This window comes from Aythya marila, assembly GCF_965140915.1.
Source record: "Aythya marila genome assembly, chromosome: 6".
In the NCBI taxonomy this organism is placed as follows: domain Eukaryota; kingdom Metazoa; phylum Chordata; class Aves; order Anseriformes; family Anatidae; genus Aythya; species Aythya marila.
The window spans coordinates 8,497,154-8,517,127 of NC_139047.1; the positions used below are offsets into that span (position 1 = coordinate 8,497,154).

Consider the following 19,974-nt stretch of genomic DNA (forward strand, 5'->3'; position numbering starts at 1 on the left):
ATCAGCCTGCTCCAAGAGTGCAAAGGACCTCGGGAGCTGAGACACTGCTGCGACCAGGGAGGCTGATGCACAGCTCTTGGCTCTGACATTTGCTTCGTGACACGGACAGATCACTTCAAGCAAAAACGAGAACCAACCAGGTCCTGTTCTCCAGGAACGCTGGCCTCAGGTCTCCCAAGTCTGTAAAGCGTAGTGCAGAAGAAACAGAGAATGACTTTTATACAATGACTTTTGCTAATTATTCTAGCTGGTGGCTTTTTACACTCATTACCTATTAGCCGTAACTAACGCTGCAGTTACTTATAAAAAACCGCAGGAACGGATCTCAATAAATATCCCTGCCCATAGTGAAAGGCATGCTGAGAGAGAACCTGTTACATTAGGTGCTACCTAATTATTGCATCTTGTTAGTTTTACATGTTTCACTTAACACACCAGAAGCCAGCTCTTGCCATTCACCCCACTCCTTCCCGCGTATTATATTAAGGAATGTGCTTCTTTAGCCGTGGATCAAAAGCAGTTCATGTCCAAATCCTACAGGTCCATCCCATGTCCTACCAGGTTTGTTTATAAACAAATTAACCTAAATTTCTTTAGGCCTGTTTGAGAAAGAGTAGCCATAAGTCAAGACTGAACCACCAACAGGCATTATGTTGATGTAAAAGGCTGGATAAACGGAAGAGAAAGGATCAGGTATAACAACAGGGGTCATGGCAAATAAACCCTCTCTAGAGCACTAAACAGCTGCTGGGGAATGCTTAAGGATCCTACTGTCTACTCTTTCCTGCCTCAGCAATGCAAAGTGCATCATGCATCATCTTCTGGTGTCTTGAAAGTTCTTCTAAAGCCAAGAAGAAAAAAAAATTCAAACAGTGAGTGTTTGAAATCCATCCTCTGGAATACATCAGGATTATCCAAATAAAATCACCAGGCCTTGGATGCCCAACAACTACAATTATGTTTATTAAACCACTGTTACGCTACCCTTCAGGAATTCACATTATCCCTCATGAAAAGACACATTTCACAAGATAGATACGACTGTATTTATAGCTTGTACAAGCTCCTGGGGATTATCTCACAAAGTACTCTGTGGGCAGGTAGTGCAAATAAAACAAGGCACAAAGAACTGCTTCAGAAAGCAGAACCTTCTGCAGCAAGTAGGGGCCTAAGCTGGGCAAGAACCCACACGCGACGAACTGCTCGATCCATACTTGGGATCAAGCATCTTTGGGATCCATACTTAGGGGAGAAGATGCTGAGGGCATCTGCTCTTTAATCACTTTCTCATTAAAAAGCAAGAAAGTATCCTTTGCTATTATTTCAGTCTTCAGGCCTGTAACACCTTAAGTCCCCATGAGAAAGATGCAGCTGAAGCAGGCAGTAAATACACTGCCAGTACAGCAAGAGAGTGAGTTTTCCTCCGCATTTATTGGCAGGGTGACTGTAGTATTAGCAAGGGGCAATGCTGAACCTCTACACTGGCTTAGAAGCAGAGATTAGGAAGTGTCCATCACCTCCTCTGGAACAGGTGTAGTATTTTAATAGAGTTCACATCTGTGTGGTGCAGCAAAACTGTTTAAGGTTTATGACGGACCTTTTAAGTACCCGTGTTTGCTTTTGTATACCACAAAGAGCAGTGAGATGTGGGAGAGCCACAAGGTCCAGCTGCCTTCCCCTGAGGCAGGAGCCGTTCGCCTCTCCGCCTGTGTGGGGAACGCAGGGAGATGTCCCAGCGCAGGCCGTGTGACTTCTGCCTCCTCAGAGGTGGTTAGCGGGATGCCAGGAAACGCAAATATGGGAAAAGTTACACTGACAGGCCTGGGAGAGCAACGCAGGCTGCTATTTAGGCTGTTTAAGGAGCTGAAGATGTAGAAAACCTCAAGCTGCCGTGCACCCTCACCCCACTATGCCTGATGGCGCCCTTAGCAGCGGGCAAACGCCCCAAACCCCTCGCCCAGCACCCCAAAAAGCCTGACCCCAGACCCCAGAGACCCCACAGCCGCCTCATAGGGACGCAGGGCAGCAGCCCCCACAGCCCCCGGCTACTCACAGGCAGAAGACGTGCTCGCACCGCCCCAGGGACACGGGCTCCCTCAGGATCCCTGCGCTGAGGGCGGAGGAAAGAAAGCGCCATTAGTTTTAAGCGGGAAGAAAGGGGGGGGAGGCTCGGTAACAGAAGGGACGAAGCGCCCGTTACCAGCGGGAGCAGCTCAGCGTCCTCTCCAGCCGCCCCAGCGCGGCTCGGGTGAGCGCCCAGGGGTGCCCTGTGGGTGCCGTGGGGCCGGGCTGCCCGCCCGGGTCCAGCCGGTTGCCGGAGCGGCCGCGCAGCGCCTCACGGAGCCCCGCCGCCATCGCCGCTCCGAATTGCCCGCCCGCCGCCATCGCGCATGCGGCACCCCCCGAGCCCGCCCTGGGCCGGGGGCGGGGTGGCTGAGGGAAATGGCGGGCGGGCCGCCCCTTGGTCAAGGTATAAGCGATTGAAGGGTCTTCTTTAACGGTGTCATAGAATCATTACGGCTGGAAAAGAGCTCCAAGACTGTCTGGTCCAACCATCCCCCTAATACCAGTATCACCACGTCCCTAAGCACCACGTCCAGCCTCTCCTTGAACACCCCCAGGGATGGTGCCTACAACCTCCTCCCTGGGCAACCCATCGCAATGCCTGGCTGCTCTTTCTGAGGAGAAATGTCTCCTCATTGCCAACCTGAACTTCCCCTGATGCGACTTGAGGCCATTCCCTCTAGTCCTATCACTAGTTACCTGTGAGAAGAGGCTGACCCCCAGCTCCCCACACCTCCCTTCAGGCAGTTGAGAGAAATAATGTCTGCCCTGAGCCTCCTCCAGACCAAACACCCCCTGTTCCCTCAGCCTCTCCTCACAGGACTTGTGCTCCAGGCCCTTCACCAGCTTCGTAGCCCTGCTCTGGACATGCTGCAGGGCCTTGATGTCCTTCTGGTACTGAGGGGCCCAAAACTGAACACAGCCCTCAAGGTGCAGCCTCACCAGAGGCCCCTCTCCAACACCTCCCCGTCTTTAACAAACAAATCTAACATATCAGAAATACCTCCCATCCAAATAACACCTGAAACCTGCAAGCAGGGGCATCACAGTGCCCCACAATCCCTGAAACATCCCCAGTACGCCAAAATCTCCCCAAAATGGGTGCAGCGGAGGCTCAACTCCATGCCCATGATATAACTCATGCATATCCATCATGATGGCCAATATCTGTTTCTTCCATTTCTCCTGCCCCTCAATCAGAGCTAGGTAGGAATGTTTCACTGCTGTTATATATATATATATATATATATATATATATATATATATATATATATATATATATATGTATATGTATTATGTTTCCTGGCCTGCATGCCCGGTAACGCCTCACAGCTCAGCCCAACCTCCTGCTTTTGGTGGGCTGCTATTTTTGCCGGGATGCCTCTGTGGAAGCCTCCCCCGCCTCCCCTGCACAGTGTAATTACTGAAGCACATAAAGAAGCTATAGCAAGAATTTATCACTTTCAGGTAGAAATACTCCCAGCCAAATAAAAGATAGAGTAGAAATGCCAGAAGCAATTTATAACAGGCTTTACTGACATTTCACATTGAGAAGCTCCACCAGTGAGCAAGCATCACGCCATAAATCTCAGTGCAAACACGATTAAAGCAAGCGAGTTATTCTTTGAGGGAACTTCATCACAAAAGTGACGCAGAGCAGGCAAATTTGGCTGGCAAGAGCAGCAGAAAACAGATGTTGGTACGATGTCACCAGCTGAAATTTGGGTGCTGTTTTGGCCATTTATGGAAGGTTAAATATTGGTCTTCACAACTGATATTAGCCACAGGTACAAGGAGAACACCAGTCATAGGCAGGAGGAGATCAGCGCCATGCAGGATGCAGAAACCTGAAGTCTCTTGGGTTCAGGATGGTCATCTGGAGCATGCTGAGGTGTGAGAGGCTGAAACACCACCAGGATGATGGTGGGGACCAGCACGTCCCTTGCTCCTGGTGGTGCCGCATCCCATCATATGCTCACACACCAAAATGGATATAGGAGAGGGATGATGTCAGGGCACACAGCTGGGACAAAGACCTGCTCCATCAACCCTCTGAAACCAGGATAAACTCACAAAATAAGCTAATACCGTCATTTGGCTATTAAACACCAATGGTTTCCAATGCTAATACATTCTTTTCTCTTGCTCAGCTCCTGTGAATTTGTCCTGCACTCCAAAAAATGAGTGCCTGGCATCTCCTGGCATCTCCCAGTGTGTCATGACAGAAGATGGCAAAAAAAACTGCTGTTCAGGTGCAACTTTAAGGCAACTTGAGGCATTTGAGCACAAGTTACAAAAAACACATGATCCATATAGCTCTTGAGTCAACCTGGCATTTATGTTCACAAAATATGAGGTGTCGATATATACTGTATAGGACAATAAAACAGATAAAACCTCGTCTGCCTTTCCCCTGGCTGAAATATGTTTACTGTCCCTCTCAATAAATCTGCTTGTGTGAGCATGGACTCCATTGTGCTGAGACATTATGTGAGCATTTACAAACATTTACAACTAAGTTAAACTAAGGCAAAGTACTGCCCTGGGCAGCCAGCCTCAAACAAATACTTGTGTTCAAGAAAGATGTAAAAGTCACAAGTGATTCATTTGCCCTAATTTTATAAAGGTTAAGGAACGGACACTCTTGGAAATCTAAGAAACATCTTCCCCTGAAGTGAATTACTGCAAGCAATTGGACTTTCAGGAGCAAAAAAAAATAAAATACGATGCAGAGAACAGGAAGAGTGAGATATATATCACCAAATTTGGTTTATGCAGTATTTAAAGTACAAGGAAAGCCATCCCAGGCAGTATAAGGCCCCCACACTTTAAAATAAATCCATAGTGTGACAGCAAGCCGGTAGAGTGGTTTCAGCAGTGGCACGATGTAGTGCGGCAGCGGCACGCGTGAATCGGCCATGCTGCACCCCACCAAGACAGCGATGATCCTGGCCATGCTAAGCTGATAAGGTGGTTTTCCAACAATGCAGGGCTTCAGAGCAAAACTAGTGCTGAAGGATGACACTGGTAAAATCCTACTGTGTCATATCATGCACGACCCATCTAGTAAAGACCCTTCTATGCACATGCACCGCTACCTAATATCCCATTCATTATCGAGGTTGCTCAGCTGCTGTTCAATAAATGGACCACCACCATGCGATTCATCACACAACAAGGAGGAGGGTGGCTGTTCCTGCATCTCACATCCTGCCACCGGGACGGGTCTGCTCCAGCAGAAGACTGAAAGAGGAGTGCAGGAGGAGCAGCCTCGTGCTTGCTGTTTCCCCAAACGTCTGAACCAAAGCCTTCAGTGGGCTGAGCTCGCTTGAATATTGAGGGATTTGATCCCCAAAAGGAAATAGCAATTGAAAAAAAAAAAAAAAGAAGTCTATTAGGCATTCAAACTAAGCAGCACAGTCAGCATTGCATTACACGGCGTTAAATTATTAGTTGAGGCTCAACAGCAGGAACATCTGCTGGTGTTAGACATGGCATTTTTAATTAAAGGCAGCAGCAGCCTGTGGTTCATCGGTTCTGCTTTCGCCATGTGAATTGCTAAATCTGAAGGCTGCTTGTACAAAAGATCTGGTCAGGGCATGTGCTGTGGAGCCAATGCCACAGAAGGGCGAGTGACAAAGTCACCGAGGTGACGGATAATTCGCACCCGCATCCGGGGGGCCCATCACTTGGCAGGAGCTCTCTGCGAATCCCTGGCTCAGTCAAAACTGCAAGGGATTTTGTGAAATTGAGATTACCCTCCTGGTTTTTCCTTTCCTCACCCTCTGCGGGGTGGGGAAAGAGGGGTTTCCTACAGAAAGCAAAGTAACAGAGAAAAAAAAATGCCCTTGGGAGTTTTACTTCCATAGGCATAAAGGTTTGAACAGGGAATACACTGCCCCCTGCCATCAGCTGCCCACCCTGGCCCCTGGCCCCAAGCAGGACCAAAAACTGCCATCAGACCTCAGCCAAGGATGCGAGCATGGCTCTAACTCGCCCAAAGCCCCTGGCAGCATGGGTGCATCCAAGAAATCAAGAAATAGCTGCGGATGGAGCAAAAAAAATAAAATCCCACAGCCTGGCTCAACGCGAGGCAGCCTCCTTTGAAGGGAGCCAGCATTTCAGCAATATAATCCAAATTTTGGGCCTGTTCAGAAGAGGCGAGGTCCTCACCCACCAGAGGCGGGGGGCAGAGGAGGGATCTCGTCCAGGGCAGGCATTGATGGCAGCGGCGTGGAGCCACGTGGCCGCGCAGGGCTGGCATCCCGTCGGCGCGGCGGGGGCCAGGATTTCCCTCGGCGAGCCCCGCAGATGGTGTTTGTTTGCTCAGCCACGATGAAAAAGGAAAATATTTGGTGCAATCTGCTCGCAGGCAGAGGCAGACATATGGTCGGCGCGCTGCGAGCCTGGATGCTCGGGAAAAGGCAGCGAGAGCTTTGCAGTGGCTGATAGATGCTGGATTACCTTTGAGTGGGAGGAAAATCCAAGGAAACCTTTGAAGAAGTTGGGGGCAGATTTCAGAACATGCAGGGGCTGCTGTGGCCTGAACCCTCTTATTATTAGCCCTGCTCTAATTAGCCCTGTTTCACTATCCCGACTGTACTAGAGCTATCGTAAATAACCCAATTATAATTAAAAGGAGCCTCAGCTCCGGCTCAGTGCTCAGAGAAGCTCTCCCTGGTTGGGTGCCCGTTCCTCTGGCACACACCAAACGCAGGTTAATGAAGACGGGGATGATTAAAGGCAATCGGCGTGGTGGAGCCAAGGTGTGGGTGCCGCATCACTTTCATCCTCTTTACACCTGATTTATGAGCCCGTTTTCAAAGGTATCCTTGCAGCATGAAGCTTGCTGGAAACCTTTGGGCCACCCCAATACAGAAAATCCTTTTTATTTCAATTTTAGTTAAATTGGAAAAAAATAAAACCCCTAATATTTCGGACGTCAGTTTCCCGAGGCCCATTTCTTGGTCGGGACTAACGCCCCCATCAGGTCCCATTAAAGGTTCTGGTGAGGTTTCGGCTGTGCTGAGGGGTGCTGGGGCAGCCGACCACCAGCTGTGATCAGCCCCTGCACATCCATCTGATGGGAAAATGCCGAGGCAGTGCAGGCTCCACTATAAGCACTGTTTTTTTGGGGTGTTGTGCTTTTTTCCTTCCAAACAGAGAAAGCATGGAAGCCTTTCCTTTCTGCCAGGGCGCCTGTGTCAGGATTTAATTCCCTTTTCCCCTGCACATCTCCTTTTGAAGGCGTACAGCCGAGCAGCCCTTTGAAGTTCTCGCTTTTAAATTTGCCTTTTGGCTGCTGTCTGCTCCGCGACATCGATCAGGGCCTGGCACCTGCGGTTTCAGCAAGATGAGACAGATTGCCGGGACCGCAGGCACCGGGCCTGGTTTGGGGGAAAAAGTGCCTTGACTTCTTGAGAAGAAGCCTTCCTCTCCTCGAGGAATTCAGGTTGTTCGGGGGGGGCAGAACAGACCCCCAGCTATTCAGGGGGGATGCATCCAAGCCCAGGATGGGGATCCCCATGGAGTGAAGCTCCATCCCTGCTGAAATTGGGAAGGGGTCCTGGCTGCCCCCTGCGCTCTGCACACAAAATGCTGGTGAGGCCCCAGAGATGAGGGAACGAGAGCAGCAGGGAGTGCAGCATTTTGGCATTTCAGGAGAATATGAAATGTGTGGGTAATGCTCCCTTGATTTAAACCCCAGCGCTCCCTCCCTGCTCAGCCTGCCTTCCAAGTGCGGGAGCAGAGGGCTTCAGCAGCCCAAAATCACGCCTTGTGCTCCTTAAATATAAGAGCCAGAGTTGAGCTGCAAATGAAATTAAAAATAAGGTTTTAAAAAAGGGAAAACCACGGAGTTACTGCAGAGGTACAAGGATGCCATGCACGGGAAGCGCCCCCCTGGTGCCCTGGTTCCTCCCCATCTCTCTTTTCCCTTGAGTGCCACTTTGGTGGGTACCACAAGGCAGGTTGTGCTCAGCTAAAATTCAGCCAAACCCACTGCAAGCCCTCACATTCAAAGCTCCCGTGGTGTTTTCCCTTGGGAAAACTAAGAGGCAAACACCCCAGCACACTTGTGTGTGCGTGCAGGTAAGGATGTGCATGTGGTAAATAGGTAAGGATGTTCTTTTTTTCCAGAGTAATCCCTCCTAAACTCAAATTAACACGACAACAGCTCCTGATGATTTATGCCATTATAATAAGCAGCAGCAACCACTTGCTGCTTAGCTGCTGATTAATGTTCCTTATTTACAGCGTGTCCGGCTCAGGTCTGCAGTTTACAATTGCAAACATCGAAGGAGAGTTCAGCTTTCCCTTTCCTCCTGTGTTTTGAGGCCACATCGTAAATCCTGGGCGAGCAGAGCAGCCTTGCCGGCTGCATTTTCACCCATGGATGGGCTTGGCTACAAGCTGCAGAAGCCCTGCACGAAGCAAGAGCCACAGGGGCTGTTTGCTCTTGGCCTGGGGGCCTGGAAGAGGCAGTGTATTGCTCAGTGGGGTGCCGTATTAAAGCGTCGCATGAGCTGATTTCAAGCACTTTGTGAAATTACCTTGTAATTTCAGGAGGTGAAATTTCGGTGTGTTTCAGTGTTGTGTCTTCAGTGCGTGTGTACTGGCTGATGCTCAGCCTCAACCCAGTGCAGGTCCTCATTGCTGCAGCTCTGTGCTATTCCCTCATCCTGCCAAACTGTGGTGTGTGTGTTTTTTTTTATAAATCCCAGTTTATAACCCAGCCCCGAGGAGCAGGAGGCAGCGTTTAACCCAGCAAACCTCAGGCTGACAGCCGGGGGGCGGGGGGGTACATAACAAATCTACAAGCTTTGCCTTCGCCACCATCCACCCATGCGTGGCGAAGAGCTGTTTACAGGGCAAAAAAAGAAAAAAAAAGTTGCTTGCTGAGCCTATAATGAGGATTTTCAAATGCCGAAGACATGGAAAGCAGGTTAAAGGAGCAGCCTCGCTGCCCAAGCGAGGGAGGAGACGGGTGCAGCTGCTCCAGCACCGAGGGTTATCACAGCGCGAAGCAGCGCTCCGTGAGCAAACCCTCCCTCTGCAGCGCTGCGCTCCCTGGGGAAGCCTTCATAATTTCTAGGGAGGCTCTGAAGCCTAATAAAACAATGAATAAAGAAGTCAGCCCGAGCAATCGGTCTCTTCCTCCTTCCCGGGGAGCCTCCGGCTGCCCTTGTTGGGCTGCTCAGGTGCGGCTCTGATTTCCCCGGGTCCTGAAGCGGAACGGATTCAGCAGCGCCGCAGCCTGCTTTGCGCCGATGGATGGGAATGATGGTAATTGTTAACCTGATTAAGGCAGTGGTCTCAGGTTTTGCTCGTCTTACTGACACTGAAGGTATTTAAAGAAACACTCGAGAAGGGACATATGAAGAGGTATGAGACCCCTGCTGCTGCGTGCCTACTGGTGTCGTGCGTTAGGGCACGGTTTAGTGCAGGGTGATGTGAGTTTGTGTTAAAATCAGGTCCCTGGGTTATCAACACACACCAGCCCTCAGGCTGGCGGCACAACTGGTGAAGAAGAGTCCCCTTCAGCTTTGTTTTCTCTTTGACAGGAATTTTTGGGGAGCAAGGTGTGGTCCCACAGCCCTTCGACAGGTTTTGGAGTAAGGCTCCAAGCCAGGGGCTGCGCTTCTGGCTCACACCAGCAGGGACTGACTGCTTTGGGGGTGTGATGCTCATGGCTGGGGGTGAAAAGGCATTTTGAGTTCCTATATTTCACCCAGCTCCCCCAGAGGGAGAGCCTGAGGAGAGATGAAACTTACAGGTACGCTGGCGTTCCTAGCATCTCTTAAGGTTTGGATTGAAAATCTCTCTCTGCGTTTTTCTCACCAGTCTTCTTATCCAAGTTCTTATTCTTTCTTATTCTTACTCAAACGCTTCAGCCTCCGGGAAGAGCCTGGCCAACACAGCAACGCCTCCCACTGCTGGTCCTACTGGCTAAGGAAAAACCTCTGGTTAGGGCCAGCATCGCAATGAGGTGAGGTGAGCAGATATTATTTTCCTGAGAACAGCCCAAGTATCCCTAGGCCTGCCTGCTCTGGGCACTTTGCTCTGCCCCGGGCACACGCTGGCTGCAAATCAGCCCCTGCACGTTAAAGCACAGGGCTGCGTAAAACCCCTCCAGCTGGCAACCAGGACAGAGCTAGCAGAGGGCTGAGAGCTCACCTTGACCTGCTAATGGAGGTAAAAACCTCAATTATTACCCTGTCTTCACTCGGATTTTATTGTGTGTGGTTACCATAAATCCTCCCTCCCGCCCTGAAGATGCACTCTTTTGTTTCTTTTTTTTTTTTTTTTTTTCTGGAGTCAGCAAAGAGCTGATCTCCCTCTAAAAGATGCTTTATGTCTACAAAATGCTTGCTTGTGGTGAAAGACCTGCTGCTTAACATTCAAGAGCCTGCATTAAACCGGAGCTTGGGGCGGATGATGAGGTTGCTGCCTTGGGCCTTAAAACTTGTGGGAAAACCATCATTTATTTCTCTTATATCCCAGCACGAATCCCTCAGAATTGTTCTTCCTGGTGACGACCTATTCCCAATCCCCCTAAAAACATTCCCCCTTGGGGTGATTGGGGGGCCTTGCACAGCTCCCCCCGATGCTGTAGGTATTTTTGGGGGGCTGGCGTGGGCCCATGTGGCCCCCAAAGCCGGCTGCACCCCAGCACCGTGGAGCTGGTCTCCCTCCCTCATTACCAGCTCTGCGTATGCGAGCAGCGTGAGGAGCAAAGCCAACACTAAGTTAGTGCTGGCCGTGTCCCATACTAATGTTGTTCTTACTATTTCAGTGCCATCTTCCTTATTTCCTCCCTCTCCCTGAACAACTAAATTAATTAGAGTGATTTTTTTTTTTTTTTTTTTTTTTAAATACTGTCGTGGAATAATAATCCTGGCAAATTCGTTTTTGTCATTCCCCACTGCTTCTTTTCTCTGTTGCGCTCCCTCCTAATATGCTGTTGATATTTTGTTATAGCTATGCAAGATCACAGCTGTTGTCTGCAAAAAAAAGGGAGTAAAATCACGCTATGTGCTGTTGCCATCCAACAACCATTTTTCTTCCTCCACCAACTCACAAAAAAACAACTCCCCTATTAAGTGCAGGAGCTTACATTTTTCTTGGCTTGTAGGAAGCCCCAAATCCTCGCAGCAGCTTCGGTGAAGCTGCAGGAATTTAAGGAAGCCGAGGCCCCTGGGACAGGCTGGGGCCCCTTCCTGATCCCAGGAGTGACTTCGCACGTGGCAGCAGGTCTGTGGGCATCACCAGCTCCCGTGCTTTGCTGGTCACTTGAGCAAAAAATGCTTTGCCTGGACGTGTTTGGCCCACGACCTTGCTCACTGACCCGATCCAGGGACAAAACCACTGCTGTGGGTCTCATGAAAGGACACAGAAGTCCTGTTAGGCCCTCAATTTATATTCACAGGGCTGGGATAACTGCTGTTGAGTTTGGCCCTTCTGGGCAGCTTTCCTTGGCTGCCCTTGGTGGCCTCTTGTAACGGGGCTGAAGCCAAGCAAGAATCAGGCTTGAGAAGTGCCACGCTCTCATCAGCGGCACAAAGAGATAAACGAAGCAGAGCTGGGACAGAGATTTGAGTCGCTGTCTCCAAGTCCACATCTCCAATTACAAAATTGATTTGAATCCATCTCACAATCCACATAACCAATTATGAAATTCCTCCTCGACTCCCTGGACTTGTTTAGCTATTGCCCTGTGTACACCTCGTGTCTCTAATATTTCAGAGCATTCTTAAATTAAGCCCAGCTGTAGCCCGCGCACTTCCAATTAACACATACAGGCTGCGCGATCGCTCTGGCAGGGCCCTGTCGCTCCCCGTTGCCTTGAACAAAGGTTATTAGGGTGGCTGAAGTGAGATTGCGTTAAAGAAGTGAGATGAAAAGCTTGTTTTCCCCCCAGACTGCAGCATCCGTCTCTCGCTCACGGAGAGGTGATGTGTGGCAGTACGCAGAGCACTCCTCTGTCCCTTCCAGGGACACCGGGGTCAATGTTTTCAGCGACCTTAACTCCCTCCTCAGACCAAAAAATAGGACTGGGCTCGCTGGCTTTATTGAAAAAGTTGTTTCTGAGCCGTAGCTCTGTATTTCCAGCCACCCCTGCAAGCAGAACGAGCTCTCCTTGGGGAGACCCAGGGGTGATGAGAAACCCAGAGCCGGCTCTCGGAGGCAGGATATAATTAGCTTCCACGTCTCTTGTCCTGGAGTCAAGCCTGGAGCACGACCTACCTTGGAAAAGGACAGGTTAAAATGAGGAGGCTCTGAAGTGAGATTCTAAGACGGCAAAAAAGATAAATCAGCCTCCGGTGATGTTTTTTACAACGTCCTTGCCAGATGCTTCAAGCCCCTTAACAGTTGTAACTACTTCTCCACAGGTTTCAATTAAATTCCCTTAAGTACGCAAACTTTTGCTTGTTTGGACCAATACCTACAGACTTGATTGCAATAGCAGATGTTTTATTTTTACCTGCAAGTGAAATCGGAGAGTGTATATCACGGCGATGACACATTTCACATGAAGCAGATGTTTCTATTAATGCCAGAATTGGGTGGAAATTCAAAGGATGCTCTTTGCCTTCTTTTTTTAAATTCTATTTTACCCAATTAAACTGCAACTTGCTGAAGTATTCCAATGAATCACTTCCTCTTTTTTTTTGATTAGCAGCCTCTGAAGGGACAAAAGAATAGCTTTGTATCAGTCTCCCTCAATTAAATGTAAAGTACATCTGGACAGAGTCTGAAGATCCATCTTTCACTGGCAGTTGCAAAGCCATCGACATAATAAAATAATACTCTGATTGGTATTACAAGGCTGCATTTAAATCATTGGCATTCAGGCTCGGAGTCCTTTGCAGGGAGCGCAAGCCCTCCATTAGAGAAAAGCTTAATTTTATACTGTGATCTGTGTAAGATATGCAATGAAAATGAGAGGGGGAAAAAAGGAGCTTTTGCAGAGCTGGAGACATAATAATAGGAGCCACAATGAATGTCTGGGCAGCGTTTTCAGTTACTTATAAACTGCAGGTGTCAAATACATTCTGGAAAGAAGCTGAATTCCAGTTTTAATTACAGTCAGCAGGTTGAGGAATAATTCAAGGCTTGATAAAACCTTCAATCCACAGCAAAACTCCTCCTGCTATCAGCAAGAAGTTTACAGCAAGATGAAGGAGAAAGCGTGACCTCCTTGCAGTAGCTAAACTCTCTGAACTTCTGTATCCCCCTGTAAAATCCTCAACACCTATTCCTTGCATGATGATTTCAGCAAGCCTCAGCATCAAATAGGAACTAAACTAGTAAAACTCCTCTGATGCTTGGGGGGAGAAAGATGTGTCACTCTGCAGCTTCCACCTAAAGTTTCCTTTGGCTCAAATTAGTCTGGGGGGAAGGATGAGGGTGGGAACAAAATCAAATCCCCTGAAAAAAACCCTCCTCTGGTTGGAACTGTGCATGTGAACCCAAAATGGAGTGTCACGTGGGCCCTCCCAGGTCTTCCCAAGGTAAGAATGACCTGGCTGCATTGGCAATCTCTTTTCTTTTACCAGCCACAGTAAATTTGAGCTCCAAGACTAAGCTCATTATGTGCTTTAATAGCACCACATGCACCCGCCCTGACCCAAACGTGAGTCTTTGAGGCCTCGTGGCTCCCACAGATAATGAAATGCAATATTTAACTCTTCTGGCTATTAGTGATTCTGGGGAAAAAAAGTCAGGATGTGTGTGCTGCTGTGCTGTACTCAGCTCCTGGGGGTCTGCTGCTCCAAGGTAAGCAGAAGGCTCATTTAAAGCCAGTGGGCAGTCTGTGAAGGAGGAACTAATTGTGCCTTAATGCAGGAAAACAGCCGCTGAGCTACCGGGACAGCCACAATGGTGGTGGTGAGGAGGGTCACTGAAATGGAAGCAGAGAGGCAGAGCCTCATGAGAGGGAGGCTGGCAGGGGGGCAGATGCACAGATTTCTGAGCAAGGCTGCTTCTGCTCAGGGGAATGTGACCTTCTGAAGCAAACATCTCCATACAAAAGGATTCAGGAAATAGTGCTGCTTCTATTCTGCTGCTGCTGTAATGGAGAAGCCCTGGCCACCAGCCAAAAGGACAAGGAAGCTGCCGTGGGGTACCAGGAGCCAAGAGCTGCCTGGGAGCTGAGGACTTACCCTAGGTATTACAACGAGCTGTAATAAAGCACAGCAAGACACCAGGGGAAGCAGTGACTTCTAAAAGAGTTATATTTGTACTGCCATAACCCACACATGCAGATAAGCTCTATGTCAGTACCGAAGATGGCCCCACCAAAGGCATACACAACTCGCAGTACACAACACCTACGTCCTCACAACACCCCTGTGAGGTAGGGCAGCGCTAGGAACCCTATTTCACAGGTGTGGAACCTGCCAGAACCGAGCAACTTTGCTGTGGTCCTCCAGGAAGTCTGCTGCAGAGCAAGAGGGGGACTGCGGGCTTTCAGAGGGCAGCCACGGGGCTGCTTTTTTGTCAAACAGCCTGAGCTGCCAACAGCTCCTCTGCTCTGCCACGGCCATTTCGGCTGTAAGCAAACGGCCACGACCAGCAGGAGCTGGTGATGTTAACTAAGTGCTCACAGGTATAAAAGTCATCAGACAACAACAACTGGGGGCAAAAAACCAACAGCTGTGGAAAGACCAATCTGACTCGTAACCAAATGCTAGTCTTAAGTGCCTACCGTGTTCCTAGTAACAAAATATGTGCATATTTTAAAAGTACTTTAAGAAAATGTGGCTTTTTATGCCTGCCATCCTAGAATCATGGAAAACAGGCAGAAACTGAAAGAACCCTGAGGGGTCATGTCAGGTTTTTTCCCCAGCTTCTGCAATCCCTCGCGGTTGGAGCTCTTCAATAGATGGAGCTGAGGGTGCTAGCTTGGCTGCATGTGTCAGAGCTGTCTGATGTCACATCGGGAGCTACATCCACACCATCAGGATCTGCTTGGTCTTTGGCAAAGTTGATGAAAACCTAGAAGTTTAAAGGGAAACGTTCAGTATGCAACAGCATAAGGAATTTATAATACAAATGAATAAAAAAGAGGAATGGTTGTTCATTTGACTGTGAGCCTGGAGAGAGTGCTTGGGAAGGGATTCACACTGGATTCGAGAATTGCAAAAGTTTGGCTTCTATGGCCTAATGTAAATAAATGGATGTACACTCCTCTGCTGCTGAATGGACACCCGGGGATGCAGAGGTAGATGTTCCTGTGCAAAACCTAATTGTCCTGCAGCTCATGTTTCTGAAGTAGTAGTGAGCTAATACCCCTGTGTGGTAGTTGGTTTTGATCACAGCGTAATCCATCTATATTATTACTTTATAAACCCATCTGTCTATATATAATTGACATCCATGCATGCACAGCTGCATATGATATAGATAGGTGTACATAATCACACATAACAGTCTCCGTTTGAACAGTACCTAATGAATACATAAAATATTCTTATTGGAACACTATCTGCAATCACATTTGCATACACACAAATCCATGCTGTCCTCCCACAAAACACGACTTGGGGCTTCCTGCTGTTTGTCGGCCCATTTCTCTCACAACCGTGGCCCCTTATTAAAACAATATCAAGGACCTCCTTCCCTCCGCCCCCAGATCTCTGTTCAACAGTTTATAGGATTACAGGGCTTGCAGTTTACTCCTGTCTCTGGGGCAGACCGAATATATCGGATGCTGATGCTCAACAGAATGATTTCTTCTGGGTAGGTCCTTATAGCACCCCTTTAGCTGAGACACTTCCTACAAGATTTTGATGGCAGTGGCACTGTTCTTCCAAGGGAAAATGAACTTGTGATTAAATACAGTACAGGAAAGGGCAAAATCAAGCAAATTTCTGTGACTGGTGGTAAAAATCTGCCATCACAAGGCCTAGCACTGAGTTCTGGGGTGATTCATAATCCTGTTCTTCATCCATGCTCACGAGACTGCTGAAATCAGCATTGGCAGAGGGAAGAACAGATCCTTTATGCTACAGGCAGCTTTCTATGTGCAATTTCCTAGCACCAGCACAGGTATCTCGATGCAGTAGTCCTGATAAAGTATCCCCAGGAGGAATATAGATGGAAATCCCTTTCAAAACGTAGTCTATTGTGTGCAGCAGTCCATTATGTGTAACCATCAGTCTACTCCCCTGTTAACAGTTTTAAACGGATGGCCACACATCTTTAATTCCTTACCTCCTCTAGCGTTGTTTGACTCACTGAGAAGTGCCTGATTTTGAAGGCTTCTTTGCTGGCTTCCAGGAGATCAAATATATTTGCTACCCCTCCTGCAGAGACCGGAACGTGGTACTCCACCATGTTGAAATGACGATCCTGCGGGAACAGGAACAATGGGGTAGAGTTAAGAAGTTGCTGCCTGTGTAGAGCAAACAATTTGATGGCTGTCTAGAAGCACAGAGGAGCCAGACAGTGGGAGAATGAAGGGACAGAAGATGCGTTCTGTCTATCTGGTTCCCAAAGGTGAGGAATATTATTGTCTGCTAGCGACCAGTACTTCCCTATTGGGAATTCTTGTACTTTTGTAACAGGGAGATGCTTCACCAGAACTGGAAGCTTGAGGGTCACCAGAGCATTCCCAGCTCCAAGTTTGCTGTTGTCATTAATTCAAACATTGGGTTATGGATGGGATTTGTGACTCAGTTAGCTGGTTTTACAGTTATTCAGTTACTGGAAGCACTTGACCATCTCATTACCCACTGCATATAAAGTGCATCTCCTCCATGCAGTCAGGCTTCAGTGGGACAACTCACAGGGGCAGAGGGTCACCTTGCAGCTGCCTTACAGGATCGCTGCAGCTGTATGGCTGAGGTTACTTAAGCCATCAAGGAACCTGGATGCTCCAGCCCTTGGGCAATGCTGTTGAGGGCTGTAACAAGTGTGTGAAGCCCTTAGACTTTAAGAGCATGGATCTCTGTGTACTGCGTGTTGCAAGATGTCTGCCTTGCAAAGATACTCTTGTGTAATATGGAAAGGCTGAGAAGGCATCCCCTGGAAGCAGCTGTCCTGCTTACCTTCAGGCATGTATTTGGAAAGTGTGACTTCATGAATTGTGTCAGTGTTTCTGTGCTAACTGTGTTGCTATTTAAGTGCATCTTCACAGTGAATCCTCTTCCAAACCTAGGGGAGAAAGAAAATCACAATTAACACAGTAGGAAAGAGAAACAGATAAAGAAAATCCTTTGAGAGTGCTGCACAGCCTCTTTGGGGAAATCTAATGCAGGCAGAGTGCAGCTTGAATGGGGTCAGGGTTGTTAACCTGGAGTGAATCTCAATAAGAAACTGAGCTATTGTGATAACTAACGAAATCAAAGCTCAACCCCAACATGCATTTTACATTTTCAGCAGTGAACAGATTACTTTGGGGAACACATCTCTTGGAAAAAAAGGCTGTGAGAGAGCAGAAAGCGCATTAGTTAACAGAATTTCAATGGTGTAGTAGGGAACATAAAATAGAAAATTGCTTATTTTGATGCCCTGTTAACAAAGGTCTGATGTCCAGAGCCCTCAAAGCTGTGTGCTAGTAACTCCACATGCCAATCAGTAGAAGTGAAATTGGTACACTTTACTGACCTGCTTTTGATATGCTGCAAAGAGCCAATGCACTGAAAACTCCCGTTCACCATAATAGCCAGCCTGGTACAGAGGGCTTCACATTCTTCCATGCTGAAAAAACAACGAAGAAACTTGAATAAATCATCAAGAAGGCATAAATAAAATAGTTCTTTGGTGATCAGAGAACATTACTGCATCTTCCCTAGAGTACTGAAGTGCTGTGAGTCTACGTGGACACCCCCATTCAGCCCCAGCAAACCCCTAAACCTGTTACAGCTCAGCACCCTGAAATTCTTAAAGAAGCGATCAAAATTCTGGAGGGTGGACCTCTCCACACCTCCTGAAGACCCTGAAATTGGAAAGAAAGCCAAACCACCCCTACCTGTGGGATGTGAGTATCACTGAGCATTTGTTCTGCACTTCCTCACTGATGATTTTCCAAAGGTGGCGTTTAGCATTTGGATCCATTCCAGAGCTTGGTTCATCCTATTGGGAAAGACAGGACTAAATGTAATGCACTCAAGATCTTATCTTCCCAAGGCTTGTCCTATTTTTAGCTTCATCATTAGTGTTACATTTGCTAATAAGGACCCCCAGGTGAGCTGCCAGCGGTACGAATCAGGGAGAAGGATACTCCTGAACTGCACTATGGTTATGGCTGAGACATCCCAGGCTTTCTTCATGCAAAAGCAAGTCAGTTTAAAACTTCCATCCTCACTGCCCTTGGGAGCTGCCCAGCTCTGCTGGCGACTGCGGGGGAAACTCCCAAGCCCCCATCAGACCCTTTATAGGAACTGAGTGCCTGTGGTAACACAACCTAAGATCAACCTGATAAAACAAGTCTTGAATTTCTCTATTTACATAGACAATAAGCCAGTGATGAAAGACAATATATTGTCTCCTGTTTCATGCATTGCTGATAAAATTGATAGCCAGCTTTCCATCACCAAATTGTTATTGTTAAGGGTAATGCGTTACATGAGGCAGAAAAACAGCTCGGGTTCATGCAGCAGTCAGTATGGAGGAAATTTCCCCACCTTCTCTTTTTACTGAGATTTTATATGTTGCAAAACCAGCTGAGGGGCTTGTGTGGTCAGAAGCAAAGGCAGAAGTGTAGGGCTGGATATGTGTTTGAGCAAGGGAGGTTTAAGTCCACTTAGGCAACAAGGTTAACACTGGGAAACCTGCCCAAAGAGCACTGCACACATCCAAAACACAAGTGAAAAACTGCACAAAAAAGATGTATTTCTGCAATGGCGTATCTCATGGAAGAGCTGGAAAGTTTGAAGTGAAAGAAAAAAGGGAAGACAAATCTAGAAAAAACTGTTTTATGTTCTAATCTTGAAAGTTGCTCCTTTGCTCTCCTATTTATTTGCAGCTTTGGATGCTGCTTTTCTTGCAAGACTACACAAGGTAGTCAATACACAAAAATGAGAGAGAGCTGGGAACAAGGGAAATTTAACTGACAGAGGGCCTATTTTTGATCTCTGAAAGATTTTAACAGAGAAACTGGCACTCACCACTCTCTTATACCCTCAGAGAAAATGTGGGTGCTTGCTGGAATCTAAAATTTCCTTGGACGCACATGTTGTAAGGCTAATTTATTCCATATGGACATTTGGGGAATGTCCTGCAGGCCGTGTCTAAGAAGGTTTCATTACACTGATTAGGATCCCCTGCCAGCCCAGAGATCTGCTCAGTTCCACCCACCAAGGTTCCCATTTCTCACCAGCAGCAGAATAGATGGATTCCCAATGAGAGCCAGGGCAGTTGACAATTTCCTGTTGGTGCCATAACTGCACATAGAGGTGACTCGGTCTTTGTAGGCCATCAGATTCAGCCTGTGGAGAAGCTGGAGTACAATCTACGGGCAAAAGAGAACTGATTTCACAATAGTGCCCAGGAATTAATTACCACACACACACCTACAGTGAAATACTAATTAAGTCAATGTAAAGGCTCTTGATAACAAGAAAATGCTTTAAGTCAAGCCCTAGTGTTACTCACTCCTTTGATCTCTCTCTCTGGGATGCCATGGAGCCTAGCATAGTAATACATGTGCTCTTCTACCGTCAGCAAGTCATCCAGGGCATCTTCCTGAGGACAGTAGCCAAACAACGACCAGTGTGCCTCGCTGATGTCATTCAAGGACCTGTGTAAGGCAGTCAGCAAGTCAGTTTTAACACACTGAATTAAAACAGCCCTGGAAGAGAAATGCTATGAATTTGCAGACTTTCAGCTTTCAGGCCCTCAGTTCTGCAAAGGAAGAGCTGTGTCTGTGAGCCACAGTGGCTAGTACTTAAGTCTCCAATTACC

At 47.9% G+C, this 19,974-nt stretch overlaps 2 protein-coding genes across 2 annotated transcripts in view; both read right to left on the reverse strand.

Annotated features, from left to right (window-relative positions):
• BARD1 (BRCA1 associated RING domain 1) overlaps nucleotides 1–2,385 on the reverse strand; it is a gene marked incomplete at its 5' end in the record, with an annotated part of 43,767 nt that extends 41,382 nt beyond the window's left edge. Inside the window, 2 exons of the mRNA XM_082763212.1 lie at nucleotides 2,054–2,110; nucleotides 2,201–2,385. Coding sequence (XP_082619338.1) covers nucleotides 2,054–2,110; nucleotides 2,201–2,385 — 242 coding nt within the window. The remainder of the gene's footprint in view (nucleotides 1–2,053; nucleotides 2,111–2,200) is intronic.
• Nucleotides 2,386–14,495: 12,110 nt separating this feature from the next.
• ABCA12 (ATP binding cassette subfamily A member 12) overlaps nucleotides 14,496–19,974 on the reverse strand; it is a gene marked incomplete at its 5' end in the record, with an annotated part of 82,052 nt that continues 76,573 nt past the window's right edge. The window contains 7 exons of the mRNA XM_082763953.1: nucleotides 14,496–15,063; nucleotides 16,282–16,419; nucleotides 17,118–17,223; nucleotides 17,677–17,769; nucleotides 18,041–18,144; nucleotides 19,388–19,522; nucleotides 19,666–19,810. Coding sequence (XP_082620079.1) covers nucleotides 14,944–15,063; nucleotides 16,282–16,419; nucleotides 17,118–17,223; nucleotides 17,677–17,769; nucleotides 18,041–18,144; nucleotides 19,388–19,522; nucleotides 19,666–19,810 — 841 coding nt within the window. The 3' untranslated portion in view covers nucleotides 14,496–14,943. The remainder of the gene's footprint in view (nucleotides 15,064–16,281; nucleotides 16,420–17,117; nucleotides 17,224–17,676; nucleotides 17,770–18,040; nucleotides 18,145–19,387; nucleotides 19,523–19,665; nucleotides 19,811–19,974) is intronic.